Source organism: Schistocerca nitens, chromosome 2 (assembly GCF_023898315.1).
Source record: "Schistocerca nitens isolate TAMUIC-IGC-003100 chromosome 2, iqSchNite1.1, whole genome shotgun sequence".
NCBI lineage: Eukaryota > Metazoa > Arthropoda > Insecta > Orthoptera > Acrididae > Schistocerca > Schistocerca nitens.
This window is the reverse complement of record NC_064615.1, coordinates 632,035,994-632,060,280: the sequence shown is the minus strand read 5'-3', so window position 1 is coordinate 632,060,280 and position 24,287 is coordinate 632,035,994. Positions and strand designations below refer to the sequence as shown.

Here is a 24,287-nt window from a genome sequence, read left to right as displayed (position 1 = left end):
TTCAAAAGTGATGAATTTTGAGTATCACCTACTTTTCTCCGGCTGCCATATTAAAATTTACTTCTTTTGGTAAAACAAAACATCATCACCTCACTAACATCCCAATGCAATTGAAACTGCAATGGAATATTGAAACACTGGTTCATGTAACAAGGAACTGAGGACAAATCTGGTCAAAAGTTTATGAAAAACACATTCATGGTATAAAAAAGTGTAATTTCTTTACTTATCTTGTTGCAAAGCCACACTAATTCACATTTCACCAGCTATAAATTACTCTTAAAAATCACATCATTCCATTGAAAAAGTGTGTAGTTACTCATATGTCGTGGCAGATAAAAGTTAGGCTTGTTTACCATATGGCAAAATACACTGAGCTGACCAAAGTCATTGGACAGCGATATGCACATATACAGAAGGCAGTAATATTGCTTAAATAAGGTATAAAAGGGCAGTGCATTGGCGGAGCTGTCATTCGTACTCAGGTGATTTATGTGAGAAGGTTTCCGATGTGATTGTGGCCACACAGTGGCAATTAGCAGACTTTGAACATGGAATGGTAGTCTGCGGTAGAGGCATGGGACATCCCATTTCGGAAATTATTAGGGAATTCCACATTTTAGGCACTGCCTCTCACCAGGGGCAATGCAGTGGCCGAAAGCCTTCACTTAACAACCAACAGTAGCGGCATTTGTGCACAGCTGTCAGTGCTAACAGACAAGCAACACTGCATGAAATAACTGCAGAAATCAATGTGGGACATATGATGAATGTATCCGTTAGGACGATGCTGCGGAATCTGCCATTAATGGGCTACGGCAGCAGGCAACCGACACGAGTGCCTCGGCTAACAGCACATCATTGCCTGCAGCACCTCTCCTGGGCTTGTGATCATATTGGTTGGACCCTACATGACTGGAAAACAGTGGCCTGGTCAGATGAATCCCAATTTCAGTTGATAAGAGCTGAAGGTAGGGTTCAAGTGTGATGCAGACCCCGTAAGGCCTTGGACCCAATTTGTCAACAAGACATTGTGCAAGCTGGTGGTAGCTCCATAATGGTGTGGGCTGTGTTTACATGGAATGGACTGGGGCCTCTGATCCAACTGAACTGATCACTGACTTCAAATGTTTATGTTTGGCTACTCTGCACCCATTTGTGGACTGTTTGCAGCGATTCATGTTCTTCATGTTACCAAACAACAATAGAAGTTTCATGGATGGTAATGCACTGTGTCATGGGGTGAAAATTGACAGTGACTGGTTTGAAGAACATTCTGAACAATTTCTGGGGAATGACTGGCCACACAGGTTGACCAGCACGAATCTCATCAAACTTTTACGAGACGTAACAAGAGGTCAATTTGGGCAAAAAATCCTGCACAGGTTCAAAAATGGCTCTGAGCACTATGGGACTTGACATCTGAGGTCATCAGTCCCCTAGAACTTAGAACTACTTAAACCTAACTAACCTAAGTACATCACACACATCCATGCCCGAGGCACGATTCGAACCTGTGACCGTAGGAGCAGCGCGGTTCCAGACTGAAGCGCCTAGAACCGCTCGGCCACAGCGGCTGGCCCCTGCACAGGTGACACTTTCACAATTATGGATGGCTATAGAGGAATCATGGCTCCATATTTCTGTAGGGCATTTATAACAACTTGTTGAGTCCATGCCACGTTGAGATGCTATGTCACACCCGCCAAAAGGAGGTCCGACACACATTACAAGGTATCCAGCGACTTTCGTCACATCAGCATATTCCACTATTTCAAATACTGAAATGAGATTTTGGCAATTGATGGCATGTGAACTGTTTGACAGATTTGAGGGGTGTTATGAGTATTTCATTCTAGCTTTACCATTGCCAAGTGCGATCATATATACGTACGCTACATAAAATGAATTTCTTCAAGACCGGTGACAGATAGAGATCTCCTCCCAAGCCAAAAGAAAAAATACGTATGTTTGCTGGATTTTATACAAAGCAATGTATGGTCTTATACGCACCAAATGCAAGTTAATAGTGACCCTAGTTTTCAATGCAAACTTTTTGAATTTCAGGCAGTGTTTTACTCATACCCGAAATCTCACAATAACTCTGACCATTAGTGGAGAGATGGGCACTTCACCAGGAAGCGGACAGTTCACCAAAAATTAATGCACTTGGCTGAACGAGGCCCACTGAAAAAATTCACCTGTGTGTGTACCTGGATCAGCAGTTCCCAGAACTGCAGGTAATCGTCTCAAGGTTGTGCCTCCACTAATGCACAGGCAGGGATTTTTGGTCTTCAAGTATCCATCAGAATTGCATTTGCAGCCCCCCCCCCCCCCACTCTAACACACACACACACACGATAATTAATACTAACAATCAATTTTACATTCTTACATTAATGCTAGCATCAATATTCTAATAACTGTATGGCAATCTGAAAGATACTAAATAACTGCAAATCTGACCATTTAAAAGCATGCTACTGAAGGACTGGCATACCTGATGGCGAAGGTAGGTGGCGCATACTGCTTGTGCCTGGAGATGGTGCTCTTCTTGGAGGAGTCGCTCTGCCCAAACCAGAGTCTGTATCTGTGTAACGATAGACCATGCTATCCTGATCTGTGCTTGAACCTATATTATAAAAGTAGAGAAACAGCTGAAGGCATAACAAAACCATATTTTCTGGAATTAGCCAGATGAAAAAATTTGAAGCAACAAGTACAAGACTGACATGTTATAAAACCACTGTAACACAGTTCATAAAGGTGTCCATTTTTCTGTACTTGTTCTACTTTAAAGATCACTAATTTGATGATTCTTTTTTAAGTCAGATGATGGAGGCTACTGGAATAATGTATGTCCAACACCTCCAATTGAACTACAATTTGAAATTTACAGTAATGGATGAGATAATTCTAGACAAATAAAATATATGGAGGAAAAAGTCAGATGCAGACAGAGTTTCAGTTGACACCATGATTATGACGAGAAAGAATTAATATGAAATTCAAACATGTTTTATTTTATTTAGCAATTGAATACCCCATCACAAGCTACTGAATTTGGTAAGTTGGATATCCAGAGTGTTTCTTTTTACTAATTTTGTCTCAATTATTTTATTTTGTGCTTTTACCTTTTCATTTTCATCCTATCCTAACCTATATCCCCCCCCCCTCTCATATCCCCCTTTCCTCCCACACTGCCACCAAGCTCTTTATTGTTCTATTTGGGAGGAGCCTAAAGTATTTGTTGGTGGCCACTTTCTCCTACTCCACTGAAGAGTTTGTGTATATGTTACCAATAATGTCAAGTAACACAGATATTAGTACAACAGGAATTCTGCAAAAATACAACAGCCTAAGAAATATCATATGCCTCTCAGTGCAATGAATATTTACATGTTTTGTGACAAGTCATTTATCATCTTCTAACTGCATATACAAACTTCTACACAGCCATGAGGATCGTTGTACTCTTTGGAAGGTACATTAGCCTACTTGTTTTTCTTTGTAAATATTTATTGTGTATTATCCTTTCTCTGACACATGCTGCACTCTGGAGGATCTCCTCATTATCGATCCATTGGAACAAAAAGTAATTCTAATCTGAACTATACATTTCACTATCTTTACTTCTCCTTCTGACATCGTTAACTCTCAAGTGAAGCTGGCACAGTGCTTACCAATGTACACTGCTAGCCATTAGAACTGCAGCATCAGAAAGAACAGCAAATAAAAACATGTTACTTATTGTGCTCACACAGGATATAAGAATAATACATTATTGCATTTACGGGCACACAGGATGTGAAATTTAGTACCCAGAGCTGACATCTCTGAAAGAAACTGTGGCATTGAGACCAACTGAGATTGGATGATAAATACAGTTAGTCCTTCATGATGTTTCAGCTCTATACTAAAACCCACAAATGTTAGTGGCTGATGGGTAGTGGAGTGCCAGTCTTTTAGTAATCCATGACCAGATGCTTCCAGTCATTGAAAGATCCAGCAACAGCCCACACCCCCCATCTTGAGTGGGTCATGGCAGCACAGGCAGCATGCAGTCTTACATCTCTTTCTTCATAAATAATGCCATGAAGACCTTGAAGACAGGGTGGTGCCATAAGCCTTACCACATCAGAACTGTAATGACAGCTGTCAAATTAATGGCAATGCACCCCACACCATCATGAGACATATTTCGATCGTATAATCATGACAAATGCGATCTGACAACATTCAGTCTCCTTGGAAAATCCACATGGAGACATCTTGATGCTGTTTATGGAATTGGGACACATCTGTCAAAGCTATGTGATGCCACTCCAGTGACCAGTGTTGTTATTGGATGCACCATTCTTGGGACACTTGTCTCTGATGCTATGTCATGGGAAGCTGCAACAATAGTCACCATGCTGGCATTCTGTGGTGCTCACATTGATCATGTGGTGTGATGTGGATGTATGGTCCCGTATACTTAAGCAAACTGTAAGTCTGTTCCTTGAGCTCTAGTCTTGTATGGTTCTCTTGAACCCATCAGTTCCATATTCACAGGACAGGCATGGGATCCTGACAAAAATGAGAAACAATGTAGTGGAATGATAAACTGCAGTCTTGATAGACGACAATGGTGACTGTGTCAAATTCCAACACATGTTAGGAGGTAATTCTCTTTCTTATATGAAGCATAGCACTCTCACATCACATACAGTCAATATTCAAATGCAATTTCTAGATGAGAAATAAAGTGCATAATCTTTCCTCATTTACGTACCCAAGCATGTGGCACACTGCATGTCAGTTTGACATTTTTTCCATACTACCTTCGTGTTATTGTAATTTTAATGGCCAGTAGTGTAATATTTCTGAACTCCTACTCTGACACATCCCCTTTCATCTTCATGCTCTCGTCCTCACTACAGGTGGGTAACTCTTACCCTGTGGTCAAAGTGATTTGCCCTTCATTTTTAACCTTCCCCAGCCTATCCTCCTCTCCTGTCCAAGAAAGGAACTAATAATTCTTAAGGCTAGGCTAGTATAGTGTATGTTTACTTTTATGTGTGTTTATTGGCAGTACTAAATGTTTTGCCTCCTGATAGTAAGTACTAGCCCACAATGCTGTCTCATAATTTATTAGAATACAGTTCACTGGATGTCAACATTGTCAGCTTCAGCTTACAACCCACCTGAAGTATGTTCCCATGGGGCATGCTACAGGAACTTTAGCCATGTTTTTGTGGATTAAAACCCATACGAACAAAGCATCATGGCAAATCCTATGATGCCACTGGCAACCTCATATTAAATCAGTTTGATTTCCAGTCAAGAGTTTGCCTCCACCATGTCAACATCAGCTTGGACGATAAAATTACAAGAGTGTGAAATTGTGCACCCCCCCCCCCCTTTCTCTCTCTCTCTCTCTCTCTCTCTCTCTCTCTCTCTCTCAAGATTTCTATCCCAATTCCAGCTGCTTTCTCACATAAATTAATCCCCTTATCATTTTAATTGAATCTGGTGAAACATTGTAAACTAACTAAACAAACACTGTTTTTTGCCTTGTTTCACAAATTTTATTATGGTTACTGTATAACCTAGGTTTCCAGTTATAAGCCCATTTTCAAGTACTGATTCCAAAGAAGTACCTTAAAATGCGCTTATAACTCTAAACCTAGGATTGTGCAGTAAACATAATACAATTTGTGAAACAAGGCAAAAAACAGTGTTTGTTTAATTATCCCTTTATCTCTGTACAACATAACAAACACAGCTCTTGATACCTAGTTATTATATGCTATTACCAATGAGTTTAATTCAAATTCTCTGGCAGTGAGACAGATATTGTCACTCATTATTTGGATGCTGCACATACAGCGTGTATACACAGACAAGGATTTCCCAGTTAAAAATACACTTTCTCCCAGGTGAAAACATACTTTTTCTGTGTTACGTGACAGTATATTTCCCCTTGGAGCTGCAAAACTTATCAATCCTTTGAATGGTTATGGTTATGGTTTTATACACGGGCGTAGAACTTCCCGGCACTTTAGAAAACGAAACTTAGGGAAAAAAGACACACTTAAGACTTATGAAAGTATACATTGGAATTCCACCAAACACCGCATGTTACTTTCGAATAACTGAAATCGAGATTGCAAAGCACTTTTGTAAGCCAGTCATAGCTCATGTCTCGTGATCTCGCCAGCCGATGACAGCAGATATTCAGAGCATAGGACATGTGATGTTGTCAGCTAACAGAAACATCACTTAAGTAGCACGAACACAACAGGGAAAGTTAATAGTTTAAATTAATATACATAGTTTTGTTACAAGAAAAGCAAAACTTTCACATATAAAATTGGTCTCTAAGGTTAATAAGCTGCAAGAGAAGCTAAGTTCTCGCATATAATGTTGATCTTTTTTGCGTGTGTTACAGTTTAAGATATATCACACAAATGTGCCAGTAAAATTTTCAATACTGACAAATGTCTAATCTTCAGGGTTCCAAATTCTTCTAAATGGCTCATCATCAAAGAGTTGATTTTTAAATGAGAGTAAAACACTCCTTGATTTAAGAAATTCATGGTACATTCTCGCACATAGTTTAACTTATGTAAAAGGATATTTACTTTGAAAATAACGCTTTTCAAACCATGGTTCACAATATTTTCCCGCGACCTGTTAGAAATAGGTTCGTTTCAGCAGTTGCCAGAGAGCGCAGATAACAGGCGCCACCGCGCTTGTGCAGCTACCATGACGTAGGAAGCCCGTATGTATGCACGTGTACAACATTAAAAGATCATAAATTATGTCATAAAAAAAAACAAGACATCAGAGGATACTGCAAGAGCATCAGAATTTCGTGAACCATACTAAAATGCGCACATTTAAAGTGCATACTAAAAGTGCACATTCGTATGTCCAGATTCCCAATGAAGTAGACCTCGACCTGATATTAAGCTTTTCAGTGTGGTTATCGCGATGTAAATTTTCTTTATTGTGGCATAATGCCATATGTGCTAGAAGATTAGAAAACATGCACTTGAAATGCAGCAAACTGTTGAAACTAGCCAGTACTGTGAAATTAAACACTTCGTTTCAAATACATTGACTGTCTCTGCGGAAAAGGTTAATAAAAGTCAAATTTCTTTAGCAAACACACAAAAATAACTTCATTGTTCTGCAAGGCTATAAATGCTAGACTGTCAGAAAGGTGGAAATAAAATATAATCTGAAACTAATAACATATTTTAGCCTTCCATAATTATGTGAATGTATTTTAATTCACTTGATAGCTCCCGGCCACAGATATCCGTTTTGTTTTCATTTGACGTGAGAGTGAACGAGGGGGAAACAGCAAAATCACTAAATGTAAACACGGGTCACGTGGAGACTACCCACTATATCTCCGACTGCTCTGTGCATCAGCCCTGGCTCTACGATATTTTCCAACTGTGTTAATATTAAAAAAATCGAATTTTCAAAAATATGTTCATCTTGTAACACACATCTTTCTGAAAAGTCTGAAACATAAAACATATGTGTTCAAGGAAATGTATGACATGTTATTTGGTTTTAAATGTGCCAACATGCAGCGCCACGCCTCTTCATACAGCATTTTCTATAGCATGTCACTGTATTTCGCTCTGTGGAATTTAAATGTGTATATTTTGTAATGGATGCCATCAAACCTACAGAGGACAGTGGAAATTAAAATGTCCTGTGGTGCCTCTCCTGCTCCTAGTCAGCCCGTTTGACAGCCTGCTCCTCTTAAAAAAAAAATCTTGAAAAATATCGCAATTAATAGCGAATGGGATTAATTTTAATCGAGAGAACAAGAACTCTTCATAAAATTTGCTCTCTTTATTGTCTATTAGCTAATAACTTGCTTTTTGTGTGACATAAAATTAAATATAGGATACATAAAACCAATAAAGACAAGAGACAAGCAAGAAAGTACACATTTCTTCAATCGTTAGCTCCTAGCATTTTTTCCTCTCTAATCTTGCTACAGCTTTACATGGCATGCTTTCCTTTCTGGGAAAGAATCTATTACCTCATCGAAGTTCGTCAAACGTTTTGCTACATGAAAAATCGTAATGTCGTCATCTAATACTGAAAAAGCTGTTAATACAAATAATACCCAAGACGATCTGATTACGTCTATTTTGTCACTGTCTGCTAGATAAAACAAAATAGGCCTTTCTAATATTGCGGCAATTTTGTAACACACACCACATAAACAAGACTGTTTTGGCACAAATGGTCATTTTTATAATACGATAGAATATAATTCACAAAGTACCAATATCAAATGCCTATTAGACCTACTACAAGCAAAAAGCTTTATGTTAGGAAATAGTTTCACATTTCATTCATACGCACCAGCTTCTCAAGCATGAGATCGAAAAGTAGTATTAAGAAATTTTTATGTAAATTTGGAATCGTCTTATTCTTCCATAATTTGTACCCTGATGTAAGGAGCACAGAAATATCTAACAGAAAACAACATTCACACTAGCTTTCAAGCTCTTGCTCTTTTTTCTAGAGTTCCAAGTTAGTGTGAATATTACTTTCTGTTATGTGTTTCTATGCTCCACACTTTAATTCACTAAAGGTGAATGGTTGCCTTTTTCTTATTTTACATATTTTTCCATCCAGGTTATTTTGAATAATGGTTCAATGCAACTCTCCATGCTACCCTATCCTGTGTAAGGTGCCCCATCTCTAAGTAACTACTGCAATCCACACCCTTCTGAATTCACTTCCTGTATTCATCTCTTTGTCTCCCTCTATGATTTTTACCCCCACACTACCTTCCAGTACTAAATTGGTAATCCAGTGATGTCTCTGAATGTGTTCTATCAATCAATCCCTTCTTTTAGTCAAATTGTGCCACAATTTTCTGCCCAATTCTATTTAGTAGCTGATCATTAGTAGTTATACCATCCACCCATATAACCTTCAGCATTCTTCTGTAGCACCATATTTCAAAAGCTTCTATTTTCTTCTTGTTTAAAGTGTTTATCATCCGTATTTCATTTCCATACATGGCTACACTCCAGACAAATAACCTCAGGAAAGGCTTACACAGAAATAAATTAACTTTTCTGGCCTGCTGTGATGGGAAAAAGAGAATGAGTTATGTTCACGTTTCCTTTTTGCAAGATGGGCTATTAAATTGTTCACATGTTAAGGCCACTTTGTTCTCCGGACATATATCCCAAAATATTTTTCTCTGAGGACTCTCAAAATGACAAATGACCAGATATGCTATGTCATCTGCAAATGCAATGGAACTGATATTGTTCCATGTGTAGACATCAGTGTTACCATCAGAAAAGTATTTTGTTACATTAATGTGTGGATTGTGGACCGTGGAAGTAATTCTGAATAATACCTGCAGTAAGTAGCTTATATGTGCATACAGTGCACAACATTATGTCAATGAATGCAATGAAATCAACAGTCATATTTTTGTTATCACAAATCTCAAATCACTTTTTGGAGCAATGAATTGACTTTTTTATATAATTCTCTCTGGCATTCTACAGGGGTCATATAACAAACATAAGTGAATTTATAGGATCAGAAGTGATGCAGGAGTAATCTGCTGAAGGCTTTTGATGGGTGCCACTCTAATACTGATATGGAATAATTCTGCAATGCCAAAGATACTTGGACAAGTGGTATTCATCAGCATTCATATTAACAAACCAGCACACAGGTAATATTGCTGGCCTCAGTCTCCCTCCATTCACACTGCCAACTTTTGTAAACACTTTCGTCTGTATTATTTGCGTTAGACACTATCATTACCTCGTGCCCAGGCGAGATTATGTGGTCAATATGTGACAACCTGTACGGGAATCAATATCATGAAATATAATGCTGGTTATAATCTTATGAAAATTAATGCAAATAAAAATATGAGGAATGAAAATATTGAACAGTTTCAGTGCTTTATCATGAAGTAAGACACACTATTCATAATAAGTGTTCTTTTGAATACCCTAGTTACTTGCACTCCAAAACATGGCTCTTGAGATGCTGTGTGCTGCTTGAAGTGCAACACAAAATAGTATCCACAGACAACTCAAAATAACATTAGCCAAAATATTTAAGAATTTATCGGGAGACTTAGATGCTGGACAAAGATAGGCAGCTGAGAAAGAATAGGATTGGGATAATAAGTGAAATATTGTCTTGAGCACATGATTATCTCACATATTTCCCTCTGGAGAATAGTACTGTACTGTCCTCATTACCAAGCACACATTCCGTTCCATGCTCTCTCACAATTTTCAAACAATAAACAAAGATAAACACTATGATCAAGATTAATACCTATTATACCCTGCTGATTGCTTAATTTCTACATTTCATTTCTAGGAATCTAATGTTACTCTCTCAATTTTAATACAATAACAACCTTGATTTAAAAAAATAGTCAGGCATAAATGATCTACTTAAGCACTCCATTTTATGTATCATTAAAGAACATTAAACTGCTTAACAGGGCTGTTTTACACAAAATGAGAAATTTTCTTTGTCATTTCTTAACTTACCTTTAGGTCCACCACATTAGCATTTAGAACATTTTGGTTGCTCTACTGCTGCTACAAAATTTTCACTCTGAATCAGTATGTCCTTTTCCCCATTATCTCTCATAATTCATTTCAGCTTTTGGCATAATATTTAGCTTGGCAATCAAGTTAAATTGTGGAAAAAGTGACTGCACTCTTTATTTTGTATTCAATGCAAAATAGAAATTTTAAAAGAACAAAACGACTTCACATTATCATGCAGAGAACTTCTAATTTATAAAACTTCACCATTACATGTGGCAGTCATGTTATAGCCTTAGTGAACTTGTGGGTTTTTAGGCTATTAATCAATGCTAAATGTGCAGCATGTATTAAATGAATACAGAAGTTCCCAATGAACCATCACCTCGTACACAAAGGGTAAATAATCTATGAAAGCCTTTCAATAGTGAGATTAAACAGGTTGATTAGAAATCCATCCACCAGGGATTAGCTACATGCTGAGTCCTTTAGGAAGATCAATGCTTCTTACCACTTAAATTCATAAGTGAATTTGATTTCCTTCCCCTAAAGTTTCCCTGATAAGTAGGGTATTTCTGTCGACCTCTAACTTGACCTGGTTCCGAAACATCTGGAAATATTATATTTCAGCATAGCTTAATATTACATAAAGAACAATTATTATAAATTGTTAAGATAATGTGTTGCTTAATCTTAAGAGTCATAGCACAAAATTTTCAATAGTGAATATCTGCACTGCTTGCGACACAAATTGTACAGTATAACAGCACTGGAAATAAGCTCTCTACTTATATGATTATAAAACTATGGCTTTAATGCCTGTCTTTGTTGATATTTCTGTACCTTAAATTTTAAATAGTACTACACTTCAATGAGCAACGATGTCAACACACTAGAAAGTGCTACTGGCAGAACATTTTTTAAACTCTGAGAAAGGTTAGAACAGTGTGCTAGTCCACAGCTACAACCCAGGGCAAGATCTTTAGTAAGATCATCACATCCCGGTCTGGCACACAGTTTTAATCTTTCACGCTGTTTCGCCACAATGCACACAATGCTGTACAGAGAAGAGTTCGGCCTCTCAAAATATTTTATTGTACCTTACATTACTACAGAGTCTTAAAAAAGCACATGACTGTGTGAAATATCTTGCTGCTTGTTTTATAAATGTAACATCCATAAAGTATAGTATCAAAGTTTTCTTTTGTTTTAAATCAGGCTTACACATATCGCAATTTTTGAATAAAATAAACTTTGTGCAGTTCCTGGTGTATGAATGGTTTTAAATTCCAATGATTCATAGATAAAACTCATGTAAATGTGGCTCTCTGAACCATCTGCACAATGTTTCACCAATGTGCATGTTCTGAAAACTACTTTGTTCTTAGTGAGACTTTACAGGAAGTCTTCTTAGAACTGGCAGGGAGTTTTCATTTAATCATCATGATGTTAACTAGTGAATAAATTTACCAACAAACATTTTCAAACATGTTCCATTTTCAAACAGAGTTGCTATAAGCTGCATTAGGTTAGGCTTGAAACTAATTCACAATTTGTCAGAAAACAAACATGGCTTAATTTAGTGTCTTATGCCAAATATTTTTAGCATTATGGTATTTATTTTTAATGACACACAATTCATTAACATGACCACAATTCAAGCATTGCTGGAAGTTTCAGTATTTCATTTGGTGTTTGTCAGATTCCTAGTGCATAATATCCTACTGCACCTTTTCTAGATACCTGGAACAAGATCATTTTGTAGCAATTCTAGACTATTTTTCTCATAATGTTGGTTGGTTGGTTGATATTGGCGAAGGCAAGAGGTGAGAGGGAACCAAACAGTGACATCGTTGGTCCCATGGTCCAAGGTAGCAGCCACTAAGGGAGGAACACCACCAACAGAACCCAGTCATTGAGAAAAGAAAACACCAAAAACAAAAAGGCAGAAAGAATGCTGGGCATCAGGAATAATAAAGAACAGGAGGGGCAGGGGTGAGAGCAGGTGTTGCCCCAGAGGTGCTAAGCGACAGGGTACCGGCAGTGCTGCCAACCCATGTTGATACCCACATGATGCCACACCATGATCGCAATACTACTGGGACATCAATAGGTGAAGACAAAATAAGAAAAAGGGGGAACAAAACAGCACAAAAGACCAGACAAAATTTGGGCAAAAGGGGAGAGAAACCCTGGCTGGTATGTAAGCAAGGCCAGAGGCCTCCCAAACCAATGCCAACATTAACTGAGAGACTTCAATTCTGGAAGGAAATTCAATCACTTAGATGAAGAAAACCGAGGAGGGGTGTAACCATGCATGTATCGTCCACTAACACCCACAACAAGGAAAGTTGGAGGGTGTATCACAATAAGAATCACAGTGAGGGAGTCCTGCAACTACAAAGAGGGAGGGGGGGGGGCTAATTACAGAGTAAAAAAACCATTGATCAACCTGGTATGCCTGATACAAAGACGCCATAGGATGGTAGATTCCCCACCACCAGGACAGATGGAAAGAAGAACTCCACATGGCGGGAGTCCCTTTAATTGCAGGAAGTTATAGCCTGAAGGTCATTCATCGAGTTGGCACTTAACAATACTCTGGTGAGGGAGGGCAGTTTAATAAGGGAAAGGTCCTGGTAAATGACTATCAGTTACACAATAAATATCTCACACATGACAGGCAAGATGAGAGTTCCAGGCCAATACACATCCCATGTGATCGGCACATTTACAGCCATTGGTGTAAAAAACAATAACACCCTGACACTCCCATAAAAGCAGGTGGACCAAACAACACACCAGAGCAGAGGAGGCTTTTGAACCCCAGGAGATATCCATTCAAATTTGGGCCCAAGGAACCAAAGGATTTGTTAAGGAGACAATGTAGGGAACCACACACAGAGAGAAGATGACCACTGCAGTGTAGAGAAGCAAGACGGAGCACAATGGATAAACCTGTCAGAAGGTGGACAGCAGGCAGGTGACGTCCTGGAGCCGTGGAAAGAATAGAATATGAGGAGTGAGCAGGGAAAGATTGGATAGTGATGGCATTAGAAACCAAGAGCTGAGACCACTGAACCAAAGGGTAGGGGGGATCCCAGCATCAAGCAGGAAACTATCGACATGGTTAGTGCGAAAGGCACTAGTGGTCATATGGCCAAACCGATACCATAATGGTGGGCAAACTGCGGCCCAATAAAGATGGAAGAGAGTAACGATTTGTGTCCTAAGAGATGTCAGCAATAATGTGAAGGGCATTTGAGTTTACAGAAACAGTCAATCTTCAGAAGGCAAATATGGGGCAACCAAGTAGCCTTGTTGTCAAAAAGAAGGCCCAAGAAATGGGACTGGGAGCTCTTGGTCAGATGTAAGGAGTCTAGGCATAGCTCCGGATCAGGATGGACCATAGCACAGCAACAGGACTGTAACACCTGTGATTTAAGGGGAGACAATTGAAAACAATGGGAGAAAGGTCCATACAGAAGTGCACTAGGTGGCACCTTGAAGCTGCTGCTCTGTAGAGGCCACCGAGTGGAAGCTCGCAACAATGCTGAAACCATCCAAATACACAGTAGGGGTGACGAACTGTCCAACACGGGCCGTGAGTCCATTAATGGCAATGCAGAAAAGGACACTTAATGAACAATCCTGTGAAACACCATTCTCCTCGGTCTGCAGACAGCTGGAGCTGTGCTGACCTGAACTCTGAATGACCGATAGGACAGCAACTGGCAAATAAAACTCAGGAGGGCCCCCAAAAACCCCACTCATGGAGTGTAAGAAAGATGTGGTACAGTCAAGCTATGTTGTAGACCTTATGAAGACTGAAGAAAACTGTGACAAGATGATAGTGGCACTGAGAAAAGGCCTGCCGAACTATGATTTTTAATGAAATCAGATGATCAATCAGAGACAATCCCTCCGAAAGCTGCACTAGTAAGGAGACCAAAGGTCCCACGATTTGAGGAGCCCACAGAGCCAATGAGCCACCATCCATTGAAATAACTTGCAGGGGACATTTGTCAGACTGATCAGCCAGTATCAAACTTTCATTCTGCAGCAGAGTGTGTGCTGTTATGAAACTCCCTGGCAGATTAAAACTGTGTGCCGGACTGAGAATTGAACTCGAGACCTTTGCCCTGCACAGGCAAGTGCTCTACCATCTGATCAGCCGGTAACTACCATGGGACAACAGATCCTTATCGAGCTTAAGGACATGAACCACAATACTGTCCCTACAATGAGAGAGGAAAATACTTTGGAGCCAAATACTGTTATATTAACACAGATAATATGGTTGTCATGGAGGATTGAGGTGTTGAAACAATAGGTTATGGACATAATTGGGGCCAGGAGATGAACTGTGGGAAGAGGAGAAGGCCAGAAGTTCTCACTCAGCAAAAGGTTCATTGCAGGATTCCACCTGACAAGGAGTAAAACGTAAGTGAGAAGCTTTGGGCCTACTGTTTCCAGAGGAGGAAGACAATCAGATAGGATGATAACACTGATGCCGTCACAAAATGAGTCACAAGGTATTCCACAAGAACCAATGGGTCCATACAAATGTCACCCAGGCAGGCAAGGCCTGGGATGGAAGATGGCTGTTGGCAACCTTGGAGGGTGTAAAGCATAGCCCACATCTATGATGAAGAGAGAGGAGGAGAACATAGTGAGGGGGCGAAGCATTCCCAACACACCTAATTGCTCTGTTTCATTAAGTATACGGATTTGGCATGAAGGCGTTTAAGGGTAATCAGACCGGCAGTACACGGATGGAAATGAGAGAATCTACATCTACATCTACACTCTACAAACCACCGTGAGGTGCTTGGCAAATGGTAAGTCCCATTGTACCAGTTATTAGGGTTTATTTTATTCCATTCATGTATGGAGCAAGGAAAAAATGATTATTTGAATGCCTCTGTGTGGGCAGTAATTATTCTAACCTTATCTTCATGATCCCTATGCGAGCGATATGTAGGGTGTTTTAGTACATCCCTAGACTCACGATTTGAAGCCTGTTCCTGAAACTGTTAAGAGACTTTCTTGGGATAGTTTATGTCTATCTTCAAGAGTCTTCCAGTTCAGTTTCTTCGGTATCTGTGTGACACTCTCCCACGGATTAAACAAACCTGCGACCATACGTGCTGCCCTTCTACGAATACAATCAATATCCGCTGTATAGTCCTATTTGGTATGGGTCCCACACACTTAACCAATACTTTACAACTGGTCACCCAAGTAATTTGTAAGCAATCTCCTTTGTAGATTGACTGCACTTCCCCAGTATTCTACCAATGAAGTGAAGTCACCACCTACTTTACCCACCTCTAAACCTATGTGATCATTCCACTTCATGTCCTACAAAGTGTTACACCCAGGTATTTGTATGAGTTGGCCGATTCCAACAGTGACTCACTGATATTACTGTCACAGAATACTACATTTTTTCCATTTTGTGAAGTGCAAGACTTTAAATTTCTGAACATTTATAGCAGGGCCAGCCAGAAATTCTGCACGCGTGCGGTGCTCCTGCACATGTGCAACTTCCGGGTCACAGCGTGCACGCCGCAGCCATCAGCGTTCGTGTAGTGCATGTTTCTACACACAGATGTCGCTCCTCTGTTACACGAAGTGCGTTATCGACACCTCATATCTATATCACAACCTGGGCTGTATCTGTACGATCTGTTGCTTCATCGAGCGCAACAGAGAAACAACAAAGTATTTAGCCTTATTTATTAGCTGCCTGTGCAGATCGCCGGCCATAGCACTGATACGTCTTGTCACTGTTTGTTTGGATAGACTGATTTCTTGAAACCTGCTAACGTTCGTGGGACACACAAGTTCGGCAGCATCAATCAGACACCCTTTCACAAAGTCCCCTTCGGAAAAGCATTTCCCAGATTGTGCAATTCTTAATGTGATTTTAAAACTTGCTCGCAGTGAAGATTTAGTGTGGTTTGTACTGAAAACAGTACATTGTATAGCATACAGTAAAACAGACATAAATGTAACACAAGAAACTAAGAGTTCAAGAAGCATCAGTTACTTTGACGTACAGTAAAATCGAGTTGATTTGTCTCATCCATTTTCTGAAGGATATTTAATTTTGCTTGCCATTCTTCTCTGTTGAGTACACTACACTCGTCTTTGTGATATGTATTGTAATGTCTTTCAATTGAAAACTTACGCTGGATGCCTATTATTCGGCGGCACAGCAAACACTGTGTGTTTTCACAAACGGCTGTTGTTGTTGTTGTGGTCTTCAGTCCTGAGACTGGTTTGATGCAGCTCTCCATGCTACTCTATCCTGTGCAAGCTTCTTCATCTCCCAGTACCTAATGCAACCTACATCCTTCTGAATCTGCTTAGTGTATTCATCTCTTGGTCTCGCTCTACGATTTTTACCCTCCACGCTACCCTCCAATGCTAAATTTGTGATCCCTTGATGCCTCAAAACATGTCCTACCAACCGATCCCTTCTTCTAGTCAAGTTATGCCACAAACTTCTCTTCTCCCCAATCCTATTCAATACCTCCTCATTAGTTACGTGATCTACCCACCTTATCTTGAGCATTCTTCTGTAACACCACATTTCGAAAGCTTCTATTCTCTTCTTGTCCAAACTGGTTATCGTCCATGTTTCACTTCCATACATGGCTACACTCCATACAAATACTTTCAGAAACGACTTCCTGACACTTAAATCTATACTCGATGTTAACAAATTTCTCTTCTTCAGAAACGAGTTCCTTGCCATTGCCAGTCTACATTTTATATCCTCTCTACTTCGACCAAAATCAGTTATTTTACTCCCTAAATAGCAAAACTCCTTTACTACTTTAAGTGTCTCATTTCCTAATCTAATCCCCTCAGCATCACCCGATTTAATTTGACTACATTCCATTATCCTCGTTTTGCTTTTGTTGATGTTCATCTTATATCCTCCTTTCAAGACACTGTCCATTCCGTTCAACTGCCCTTCCAAGTCCTTTGCTGTCTCTGACAGAATTACAATGTCATCGGCGAACCTCAAAGTTTTTATTTCTTCTCCATGAATTTTAATACCTACTCCGAATTTTTCTTTTGTTTCCTTTACTGCTTGCTCAATATACAGATTGAATAACATCGGGGAGAGGCTACAACCCTGTCTCACTCCTTTCCCAACCACTGCTTCCCTTTCATGCCCCTCGACTCTTATAACTGCCATCTGGTTTCTATACAAATTGTAAATAGCCTTTCGCTCCCTGTATTTTACCCCTGCTACCTTCAGAATTTGAAAGAGAGTATTCCAGTTAACGTTGTCAAAAGCTTTCTCTAAGTCTACAAAGGCTAGAAATGTAGGTTTGCCTTTTCTTAATCTTTCTTCTAAGATAAGTCGTAAGGTTAGTATTGCCTCAGGTGTTCCAACATTTCTACGCAATCCAAACTGATCTTCCCCGAGGTCCGCTTCTACCAGTTTTTCCATTCGTCTGTAAAGAATTCACGTTAGTATTTTGCAGCTGTGACTTATTAAACTGATAGTTCGGTAATTTTCACATCTGTCAACACCTGCTTTCTTTGGGATTGGAATTATTATATTCTTCTTGAAGTCTGTGGGTATTTCGCCAGTCTCATACATATTGCTCACCAGATGGTAGAGTTTTGTCAGGACTGGCTCTCCCAAGGCCATCATCAGTAGTTCTAATGGAATGTTGTCTACTCCCGGGGCCTTGTTTCGACTCAGGTCTTTCAGTGCTCTGTCAAACTCTTCACGCAGTATCTTATCTCCCATTTCATCTTCATCTACATCCTCTTCCACTTCCATAATATTGTCCTCAAGTACATCGCCCTTGTATAAACCCTCTATATACTCCTTCCACCTTTCTGCCTTCCCTTCTTTGCTTAGAACTGGGTTGCCATCTGAGCTCTTGATATTCATACAAGTGGTTCTCTTCTCTCCAAAGGTCTCTTTAATTTTCCTGTAGGCAGTATCTATCTTACCCATAGTGAGACAAGCCTCTACATCCTTACATTTGTCCTCTAGCCATCCCTGCCTAGCCATTTTGCACTTTCTGTTGATCTCATTTTTGAGACGTTTGTATTCCCTTTGGCCTGCTTCATTTACTGCATTTTTATATTTTCTCCTTTCATCAATTACATTCAATATTTCTTCTGTTACCCAAGGATTTCTATTAGCCCTCGTCGTTTTACCTACTTGATCCTCTGCTGCCTTCACTACTTCATCCCTCAGAGCTACCCATTCTTCTTCTACTGTATTTCTTTCCCCCATTCCTGTCAATTGTTCCCTTATGCTCTCCCTGAAACTCTGTACAACCTCTGGTTCTTTCAGTTTATCCAGGTCCCATCTCCTTAAATTCCCACCTTTTTGCAGTTTCTTCAGTTTCAATCTGCAGTTCATAACCAATAGATTGTGTTCAGAATCCACATCTGCCCCTGGAAATGTCTTACAATTTAAAACCTGGTTCCTAAATCTCTGTCTTACCATTATATAATCTATCTGATACCTTTTAGTATCTCCAGGATTCTTCCAGGTATACAACCTTCTTTTATGATTCTTGAACCAAGTGTTAGCTCTGATTAAGTAATGCTCTGTGCAAAATTCTACAAGGCGGCTTCCTCTTTCATTTCTTCCCCCCAATCCATATTCACCTACTATGTTTCCTTCTCTCCCTTTTCCTACTGACGAATTCCAGTCACCCATGACTATTAAATTTTCATCTCCCTTCACTACCTGAATAATTTCTTTTATCTCATCATACATTTCATCAATTTCTTCATCATCTGCAGAATCAGTTGGCATATAAACTTGTACTACTGTAGTAGGCATGGGCTTTGTGTCTATCTTGGCCACAATAATGCGTTCACTATGCTGTTTGTAGTAGCTAACCCGCACTCCTATTTTTTTTATTCATTATTAAACCTACTCCTGCATTACCCCTATTTGATTTTGTATTTATAACCCTGTAATCACCTGACCAAAAGTCTTGTTCCTCCTGCCACCGAACTTCACTAATTCCCACTATATCTAACTTTAACCTCTCCATTTCCCTTTTTAAATTTTCTAACCTACCTGCCTGATTAAGGGATCTGACATTCCACGCTCCGATCCGTAGAATGCCAGTTTTCTTTCTCCTGATAACGACGTCCTCTTGAGTAGTCCCCGCTCGGAGATCCGAATGGGGGACTATTTTACCTCCGGAATATTTTACCCAAGAGGACGCCATCATCATTTAATCATACAGTAAAGCTGCATGTCCTCGGGAAAAATTACGGCTGTAGTTTCCCCTTGCTTTCAGCCGTTCGCAGTACCAGCACAGCAAGGCCGTTTTGGTTAATGTTACAAGGCCAGATCAGTCAATCATCCAGACTGTTGCCCCTGCAACTACTGAAAAGGCTGCTGCCCCTCTTCAGGAACCACATGTTTGTCTGGCCTCTCAACAGATACCCCTCCGTTGTGGTTGCACCTGCGGTACGGCCATCTGTATCACTGAGGCACGCAAGCCTCCCCACCAACGGCAAGGTCCATGGTTCATGGGGGAAGCACCAACGGCTACGAAAAAGAATTGCAGTTCCCAGTCATTTCTAAACGACTGAGAACATAGATCTCCCGTCCTTTGCTTTTTCACAGTACTTGCCATGTCTCAGTACTTCTCTGTTAAGGTTACGGTCACCAGGGGTAAACGAGACTGGATATGTTGCGCTCTTGCTTGTACCACAGGGAAGTGAAGCCGCCGCCGTTCATTTAGGTCACATGTCTAATAACAGATGTCGCTGTCGCACACGTGCAACACTTCTGCACGTCTGCACACTGTGCAGCGTTTGGCCGGCCCTGATTTATAACAAGTCACCAGTGTCTGCACCACTTTGAAATCTTATCACAATCTGATTGAATATTTATGTAGCTTCTTTCAGATAGCACCTCATTACAGATAAATGCATCATCTGCAAAAAGCCTGATGTTACTATTGTCTGCATGGGTCATTAATATACAATATGAACAGTAATGGTCCCGACAAACTTCCCTTGGGCACACCTGAAGTAATGTCTACATCCAACGATGGACTCTCCATCCAAAATAACATACTGCATCCTCCCTACCAGAAAGTCCTCAATCCAGTCACAAATTTCACTTGATACCCCATGTGATCATACTTTTGACAATAGCCACAGTATGGTACCGAGTCAAATGCTCTTCGAAAATCAAGAAATACTGCATCTACCAGATTGCCTTGATCCACAGCTTTCAGTGTGTGTCGTGTGAGGAAAGTATGAGTTGGGTTTCACATGATAGATGTTTTCGAAATGCACGCTGGTTAGCATTGAGGAAGCAGTTCTGTTCAAGATACACCATTATGTTTGAGGTCAGAATGCGTTCCAAAATTCTACAACAAAATGCTGTCAAGGATATTGGACGTTAGTTTTGTGGATCACTTCTACTATATTTCTTGTATACAGGTGCAACCTGTGCCTTTTTGTAAGAACTTGGCATGATTTTTTGTTCAAGGGATCTACAACAGACTACAAGAGGGGCTAACTCAGCCGCAAATTCAGTATAGAATCTAACAGTGCTTCCATCAGGTGCTGGTGCTTTGTTCAGTTTTAACTATTTCAGCTGTTTCTCAACACCACTGACACTAATACTTATTTTATTCATTTTTTCAGTGGTATGAGGATTAAATCTTGGCAATTCTCTTGGGTTTCCTTTGTAAAGGAACATTTTAAAATGGAGTTAAGCGTTTCAGCTTTTGTTTTGCTACCCTCAATTTCAGTTCCTGTCTCATTCACTACAGACTGGACACTAGCTTTGATACCAACAGCCTTTATATGCAACCAGAATTTCTTTGCGTTCTGTGAAAGATCACTTTACAATATTCTGCTTCAGTAGTCATTGAAGCTTCATGCCCTGCTCTCTTGGCACCCAAATGTGTTTCATTCAGTATATCTCTGTCTATAGCCCTAGACTTTGTTTTACACCTATTATGCAGTAGCCTCTATTTCTTTAGAAGTTTTTTTACTGTGATTGTATACCATGGGGGTTCCCTCCCGTCATGACCTGTTCTGGGTACATGTCTATCCAGTGCATGGTCAACTATTCTTTTAAACTTGAGCCAGGGTTCCTCTACATGCTCCTTACCTTGTGCTGACAGTTTCAAGTTCCTGATTGAGACTTGACACTATTTTTTTATTTTTTTTTTTTATTTTTTTTTTTTTAATATCCAGTTTACTAAATGTATGTATCTTTCTGCTAGTTTTAGCTGTCCTTTGTACTATGGTTATCATTGTTGCCACAGCTGTTGCATGGTCACCGATACCAGTTTCGATGTGGATATCTGCAAAGAGGTCAGGTCTATTTGTTGTCATTAGATCCAATATATTTCCATCATGAGTGGAGTTCCTAACTATCTCATCTAGGTAGTTTTCAGACAAGGCATTTAGTCAAGTTTCACAGGTTGTCTTACCATACCCACCACTTGCAAAACTGTAATTATTGGATGATTAAAGTTTCAACCGATGATTATAGTATGATGGGGGAACTTACATGCAAGTGAACTGAGGTTTTCACTGGAGTTTTCAGTTAATTCACGAGATGAGTATGGTGGGGGATAGAAGGATCGCATCATCATTTTAAGTCCATCTCCGATACTGAGTCTTGCCCAAACAATCTCTCATGCAGCTTCAATTTCTACCTCTTCAGTTTCTTGTCTATTGCATCAAATACGCCACCTCCATTTCCCTTTTGCCTCTTATTTCGATATACCTTAAATTTTCCCCAAAATTAAATCAAAGGGGAGTGGTCACTAGTGGCAACTGGTGTAATGAAGGGAGAAGGGGAGGGCGAATGGAGCAAAAGATCGATGGCAGGAAAAGTGCCATAAGCTGCACTAGGATGGATAGGGTAATCGTCATTAAGAAGGCACATGTTGTGGTCTGCAAGAAAATGGTCTATGAAGAGACCCTGACCAGATAATAAAGTACTCTGCCACAAAAGAGTGATTGGCATTAAAATCCCCGAGGAGGAGGAAGGGTGGAGAAAGGATGTGGACCCAGATGGTAACCACTTCGAATGTGCTATGAAGGGCGATCCATGTACTAGCAAAGTCTGTACGGACCAAATGCAAGTGCCACTAGAAGCTGTCAAATGATTGAATCAGTTCTGACAAAGCAGACACAAAAGAGTGTCAGCGAGTGCACGTTGGTAAAATGAGATTCCTGTAGATGGACACACACTGAAGAATAGGAGGAAATAAGGTATTACAACTCCAGAAAGTGACAGTAGTATCCTTCACAATTCTGATCAATAAGCACAGAACAGGGATCGAAATGGGAGGCAAATGGGCCGAAGCCAGTCACATTTGCTGGGTCACCATCCATCAATGACAAGGATGGGGGGATGACACATCTATAAACAAAGTGTCAAACCTGCTGCGTGTGTGTGTGTGTGTGTGTGTGTGTGTGTGTGTGTGTGTGTGTGTGTTGCCACAGAAAGGGGTCACTGGAGAGTGTCCCATCACCGGCAGACTCAAAAGAAGAGGGACTCTACTCTTTCCCTGGCTTGATAGGGAGAGCGGCACACAGAGAGGAGGGTGTGGAAACCACAGGGGAAGGGGAGAAGAGAGGAGGTGGGGCTAGGATAAGAAGGGCAGAGGATGGGAGAACGATGTAACAGAGGCAAAGTTAGATGTCATGAACACAGGGTGAAGACTGTCATATATCTGATTAGCCTCAGTGTAAGATAAACGATCAAAGTACTGATGCTTCTGGAACTACTACTCCTTCTTATAAGCTGGGTTATCTGGTGAGCAAGGAAAGTGACCTCTGTGACAAACATATACAGGTGGCAGAACACAGGGGCTCTTCTCAAGGAGTGGGTATCCAGATTCAACGCACAGAGGATCCGCTGTACAGCGAGAAGATGTGATCCAAAAGCAAACACCAGAAACACCTCGTGGGTGGCAAGATGTACAGCTTTGCATCACATCACAGTGGTAAACTGTAGGGATCTCCCTGAAATGTCAAAATAAAGGTACCGGTATTGATGTGATTGTCCTTAAGGCCTTTCTGAACACGCTAAACAAAATAAATGCCCCACCGTTTCAGATTTGTGCATAGTACCTCAACAGTTAGGAGGATAAGGTCCCTATGAAAAATGATGTCTTGAACCATATTCAAATATTGGTGGTGACTAATGGGCACTGGGATGTCAACAAGATGGCCCCAAGCACGAAGAGCCGCAGACTGGGTGGCAGTAATAGTTTTGATCAACAGCAAACCTGACCACACCCTACTCAGAGTCAAAAAAAAAAAAAAAAAAAAAAAAAAAAAAAAAAAAAAAAAAAAAAAAAAAAAAAAAAAAAAGAGAAGAAGAAGAAGAGAGGTTGTTGGTGGTGAAAGTGTCCCTGTCAATTCTGGTACAGACTAGGTAGTGGGGAAGTGTTTGACCCCAGCCTGGCTCTCCTCCCAGGGGATAGCCATAGAAGGAAAGACCAAAAGACCACACGGTCACAAGAAGCAGAATTGAAGTATCCACTTCCAACTAAAGATACAGACATAGAAGAATGGCCAGTTTTTGGAACTTAATATGTTTCATACGCAAAGTGTCCATCCTGACACCACTTACTCTGATCAAGGACTCTCTTATAGCCACTACTCGGCCACAACGAGGGCCGTCTGGTATGGCGGCCACTGCTCAGAGTTCTGATGCTCCAGAATGAC

The 24,287-nt window shown here is 40.2% G+C and overlaps 1 protein-coding gene across 2 annotated transcripts in view; it reads right to left on the bottom strand.

Annotated features, from left to right (window-relative positions):
* The window catches only part of LOC126236743 (patronin), a 438,638-nt gene that overhangs the window by 34,503 nt on the left and 379,848 nt on the right, over positions 1-24,287 (bottom strand). For both annotated transcript variants that reach the window (XM_049946276.1, XM_049946277.1), the window contains 2 exons: positions 11,077-11,175; positions 2,501-2,632 (listed from right to left, as the gene is read on the bottom strand). In XM_049946276.1, coding sequence (XP_049802233.1) covers positions 2,501-2,632; positions 11,077-11,175 — 231 coding nt within the window. The remainder of the gene's footprint in view (positions 1-2,500; positions 2,633-11,076; positions 11,176-24,287) is intronic.